A 6,000-nucleotide genomic window follows, 5' to 3' on the forward strand; every position below is an offset into this window, starting at 1 on the left:
ACTGCAGCCCACTAGGCTCCTCCGTCCATGGGATTTTCCAGGCAAGAGTACTTGAATGGGGTGCCATTGCCTTTTCCGCTTCCCTGGTGGGTCAGTGGTAAAGAATCTGCCTGCAATGCAGGAGATCTGAGTTCGGTCCTTGGGTTGGAAAGGTCCCCCGGAGAAGGGAATGGAAACTCGTTCCAGTACTCTTGCCTGGAGAATTCCATAGAAAGAGGAGCCTTGTGGGCTACAGTCCATAGGGTCGCACAGAGTCACATGTGACTGCAGCTACTAAATAGCAGCATTCTTATTTGAAAGAGCAAGAGAAAGCCTCTGTATAAATTAAAAGAAATGTAAGTGAAACCGAAATAAATAATATACCAAAGAATTCAAAACATTTGTAATAAAAATATATTGATAATAAACATGAATTAGGGAAAAGAATTAACCTAAACACAGATCAATTTAATAAGGAACTAAAAGTCCCTAGGTGGTACTAGTGGCAAAGAACCCACCAGCCAATGCAGAAGACATAAGAGATGTGGGTTCAATCCCTGGGAAGATCCCCTAGAGGAGGAAATGGCAACCCACTACAGTGTTCTTGTCTGGAGAATGCCATGGAAGAGGAACCTGGTGAACTACAGTCTGTAGGGTCTCAAAGAGTCAGACATAACTGAAGTGACTTAGCATAGACCCAAAGATATAAAGCTCTGTGTAGTCAAAGCTATGGTTTTTCCAGTAGTCATGTACAGATGTGGGAGTGGGACTGTGAAAAAGGCTGAGCACCAAAGAACTGATGATTTTGAACTGTGGTGCTGGAGAAGAATCTTGAGAGTCCCCTGGACAAGAAGGAGATAAAACCGGTCAAACCTAAAGGAAATCAACCCTAAATAGTCAATGGAAGGGCAGATACTAAAGCTGAAGCTCCAATACTTTGGCCACTTGATGCAAAGAGCTGATTTATTGGAAAAAACCCTAATGCTGGGAAAGATTTAGGGCAGGAAGAAAAAGGAGCATCAGAGGATGAAATGATTGGATGGCATCATCAACTCAATGAACATGAGCTTGAGCAAACTCCAGAAGATAGTGAAGGACAGGGAAGCCCAGCATGCTGCAGTCCATGGGGTCAAAAAGAGTTGGACATGACTGAGTGATTAAACACAACAAAAGTATAAAGAAGACCCAATAAAAAATAGATAATACAATATCTAAAATAAAAAGCACTCTAGAAGAAATGAAGGGCATATTCAATGATACAGAAGAATGCATAAGTGATTTGGAAGATAGAATATGGAGATTATATAATCATAATAGCAAACAAAAAGAAATAAAAAAAAGTGCAACATATGAGATCTCTGGATATATAAGGGAATCCACATATCAACTGATTTATCTGTAGAAACTTTGCAGGCCAGAAAAGAGTGACCTGATACATTCAAAGTACTGAAAGGGAAAATCCTGCAACCTAGGATCTCCTACCCCGGAAGATCATCATTTAGAATAGAAGCAGAGACAAAGAAGTTCTCAGACAAGCAAAAATGGAAATATTTCATCAATAGGAAACCTATCCTAAAAGAAAAGTTGTAGTCTTCTCTAAGTATAAAAGAAATATCTATAGGAAAGGGAAAAGTCCACTAGGAAAGGCAAATATATAGTAAAGATTAAAGATTACTTAAATAATTAACACATAGATTAAAAGACGAAGGTATATAAAAGTAACTATGATGGCATTGTACAGGAGACAGGGATCAAGACCATCCCCATGGAAAAAAAATGCAAAAAAACAAAACAGCTGTCTGAAGAGGCCTTACAAATAGCTGGGAAAAGAAGAGAAGCGAAAAGCAAAGGAGAAAAGGAAAGATATTCCCATTTGAATGCAGAGTTCCAAAGAATAGCCAGGAGAGATAAGAAAGCCTTCTTCAGCGATCAATGCAAAGAAATAGAAGAAAACAACAGAATGGGAAAGACTAGAGATCTCTTCAAGAAAATTAGAGTTACCAAGAGAACATTTCATGAAAAGATGGGCTCGATAAAGGACATAAATGGTATAGAACTAACAGAGGCAGAAAATATTAAAAAGAGGTGGCAAGAATATACAGAAGAACTATACAAAAAAGATCTTCACAACCCAGATAATCATGATGATGTGATCACTCACCTAGAGCCAGACATTCTGGAATGTGAAGTCAAGTGGGCCTTAGAAAGCATCACTACGAACAAAGCTAGTGGAGGTGATGGAATTCCAGTTGAGCTATTTCAAATCCTGAAAGATGATGCTGTGAAAGTGCTGCACTCAATATACCAGCAAATTTGGAAAACTCAGCAGTGGTCACAAGACTGGAAAAGGTCAGTTTTCATTCCAATCCCAAAGAAAGGCAATAGCAAAGAATGCTCAAACTACTGCACAATTGCATTCATCTCACACGCTAGTAAAGTTATGCTTAAAATTCTCCAATCCAGGCTTCAGCATTATGTGAACTGTGAACTTCCAGATGTTCAAGCTGGTTTTAGAAAAGGCAAAGGAACCAGAGATCAAATTGCCAACATCCGCTGGATCATTGAAAAAGCAAGAGAGTTCCAGAAAAACATCTCTTTCTCCTTAATTGACTATGCCAATTTGACTGTGTGGATCACAATAAACTGTGGAAAATTCTGAAAGAGATGGGAACACCAGACCACCTGACCTGCCTCTTGAGAAACCTATATGCTGGTCAGGAAGCAACAGTTAAAACTGGACATGGAACAACAGACTGGTTCCAAATAGGAAAAATGCTATGTCAAGGCTGTATATTGTCACCCTGCTTAGAGCACATGATGAGAAACGCTGGGCTGGAAGAAGCACAAGCTGGAATTAAGATTGCCAGAAGAAATATCAATAACCTCAGATATGCAGATGACACCACCCTTATGGCAGGAAGTGAAGAGGAACTAAAAAGCCTCTTGATGAAAGTGAAAGAGGAGAGTGAAAAATTTGGCTTAAAGCCCAACATTCAGAAAACTAAGATCATGGCATCTGGTCCCATCACTTCATGGGAAATAGATGGGGAAACAGTGTCAGACTTTATTTTGGGGGGCTCCAAAATCACAGCAGATGGTGACTGCAGCCATGAAATTAAAAGACGCTAACTCCTTGGAAGGAAAGTTATGGCCAACCTAGATAGCATATTGAAAAGCAGAGATATTACTTTGTCAAAAAAGGTCCATGTAGTCAAGGCTATGGTTTTTTCCAGTGGTCATGTATGAACGTGAGATTTGGACTGTGAAGAAAGCTGAGCACCAAAGAACTGATTCTTTTGAACTGTGGTGTTGGAGAAGACTCTAGAGAGTCCCTTGGACTGCAGGGAGATCCAACCAGTCCACCCTAAAGGAGATCAGTCCTGGGTGTTCATTGGAAGGACTGATGCTGAGGCTGAAACTCCAATACTTTGGCCACCTCATGTGAAGAGTTGACTCATTGGGAAAGACCCTGATGCTGGGAGGGATTGGGGGCAGGAGGAGAAGGGGACAACAGAGGATGAGATGGCTGGAGAGTATCACCAACTTGATCAGCATGAGTTTGGGTGTACTCCGGGAGTTGGTGATGGACAGGGAGGCATGGCGTGCTGTGATTCATGGGGTCACAAAGAGTTCGACACAACTGCGTGACTGAACTGAACTGATCTGATGACTATAATAGATACTAAAGAGATAAGCATGAATATGTAAAATAGGACATAAAAACACAACATGTGGGGTATAGGAGCATAAAAATGTAAACATTTAAAATATGTTTGAACTTAAATGACTATCAGTTTTTTCAAGTAGATATAATTATGAGTGAAGAAATATGAACTCATGGTAAACACAAATCCGAAAACCTATAGGAGATAAACAAAAATTAAAAAAAGGGAGGAAACCATGTATACCATTAAATAAACTCATCAAGTCACAACAGGAGAAACAAAAAGAAGAAATGAACAGAGAACTATGAAAACAACTGAAAATCAAGGAATAAAATAGCAATAAGTACACAGCTATCAATATTTACTTACCAATGAACTAAATTTCCAATAAAAAAAAAACATAGGGTGGCTGGTTGGAAAAGAAAGTCCTTCAGTAAGCTGCCTGCAAAAACTCACTTCAGGGCTAAAGACACAAACAAACTGCAAGTGAGGGGATGGAAATGATAGTTAATGGAAATGCAAACAACAAGAATGCAGGAGTAGCTGTACTCATGTAAGACAAAATAGAGTTTAAAACAAGGCTATAACAAAAGACAAAGAAGGGCATTCTATAATGATGACAGGATCGTTACAAGATGAGGATATTACAGTTGTTAGCATACATATTCCTAATACAGGAGCACCTATATATTTAAAGCAAATACTAACAGACATGAAGGGAGAAACTAGCAATAATACAATAATAGCAGAGAATTTTAACACCATAGTTCTACCAATGGAAAGATCATCCAGATAGAAAATCAATAAAGTATCAGTGGGCCTAAATGATACAATAGGCCAATTGAACTAAATTTCTATCTAGAGGAAATTACATCCAAACCCAGTAGAGTGCACATTCTTTTCAAGTGCAGATGAAATGATTTCCAGGATAGATCACATACAAGGTCACAAAACACCCTCAATCAATTTAAGAGAACAGAAATTACATCAAGCATTTTTTTTTTGACCACAGTTGTATGAAACTATAAAACTACAGAAAGCATCTAAACAAAGCTAGGTATGGAACAGGTTTTTGATCACAGCTTCAGGATGAATGGACCCTGCTTACCCCTTGATTTCAGAATTTTACTCTCTAGAACTGTGAGGCAATAAATTTCTGTTATTTAAGCCAACTGATTTATGGTACTTTGTCATAACAGCCCCAGAAAAATAATACACCATCTTTAAATATAGTTAAAGTCAAGGCACAGTAAGATATAGTGATTACAGAACTAGAAAAATTAAACTAATGTTTAGATATATCCAAGAATGTGAAAATGCCTACCAATGATTTGATCCTTGCTACTTATAAGAGTCCTACAACAATCCCATCATTGAGAGATGGTGCCCTGCTGAGGAGTCTCCCTAGGGTCCCCTTCATGTCTCTGTTCCTCAGACTGTAGATGAAGGGGTTCAGCATTGGGGTGACCACAGTGTACATTACTGAGGCCACCAGAATTGTCCTAGAGGATGAAGTGATTGCAGAACTGAGGTAGACCCCTAGGCCTGTGCTATAGAACAAGGAAACCACAAAAAGGTGAGATCCACAAGTGGAAAAAGCTTTATACTTGCCCCTGGCTGATGAAATTCTCAGGACAGAGGAGAAAATCTGAGAGTAAGAAAAGAAGATCCAAAAGAGAGGAAAAACACCTAGAACAATAGCCACAAAATACACCACTATGTTACTGATGAGGGTGTCAGAACAGGTGAGCTTCAGGACTTCAAGAAGATCACAAAAAAAGTGTGGGATCTTCATGTTCACGCAGAAGGACAGCCTCAAGACAGTCAAAGTCTCAAGCAGGGAGCTTGTGACACTGAGGCACCAGGAGCCCAGAGTCAGCATCCCACAGACCCAGGGGTTAATGATGACCATATAGTGCAGAGGGTGACAGATGGCCACAAAGCGGTCATAGGCCATCACACTCAGGATTAAAATGTCCAGGCATCCAAATACAAAGAAAAAAAATATCTGGATGATGCAGCCTTCATAAGTAATAACTTTGCTCTGTGTCTGGATGTTCCATAGCATCTTTGGGATGGTGGTGGAGGTGAAACCAATGTCTGCAAATGACAGGTTGGAGAGAAAGAAGTACATGGGGGTGTGGAGGTGGGGGTCTGAGATGATGGCCAGGATGATGGCCAAGTTCCCAGCAAATGTGACCAGGTACAAGGACAGAAACAGCCCAAAGAAGAGAGGCTGCAGGTCTGGATCCTCTGTGAATCCCAGGAGGAGAAAGCTTCTTGTTTGGTTTATTTCCATGTGGCTGCTGGGTTTGTTCAGAATCAGCTGAAAAGAAACACAGAATTCACTCCAGAT

The 6,000-nt window shown here is 39.9% G+C and overlaps 1 protein-coding gene across 1 annotated transcript; it reads right to left on the bottom strand.

Annotated features, from left to right (window-relative positions):
• Window positions 1-4,989: 4,989 nt before the first annotated feature.
• Window positions 4,990-6,000, bottom strand: LOC128050428 (olfactory receptor 7C2-like). Its single transcript, XM_052642682.1, has one exon. The coding sequence runs from the start codon at window positions 5,941-5,943 to the stop codon at window positions 4,990-4,992; it is 954 nt and encodes a 317-aa protein (XP_052498642.1). The 5' UTR covers window positions 5,944-6,000.

Source organism: Budorcas taxicolor, chromosome 7 (assembly GCF_023091745.1).
Source record: "Budorcas taxicolor isolate Tak-1 chromosome 7, Takin1.1, whole genome shotgun sequence".
In the NCBI taxonomy this organism is placed as follows: Eukaryota; Metazoa; Chordata; class Mammalia; order Artiodactyla; family Bovidae; genus Budorcas; species Budorcas taxicolor.

What these genes read in the sequence shown, in the direction of transcription:
- LOC128050428 (XM_052642682.1), bottom strand. Translation starts at nt 5,943, where the DNA reads ATGGAAATAAACCAAACAAGAAGCTTTCTCCTCCTGGGATTCACAGAG.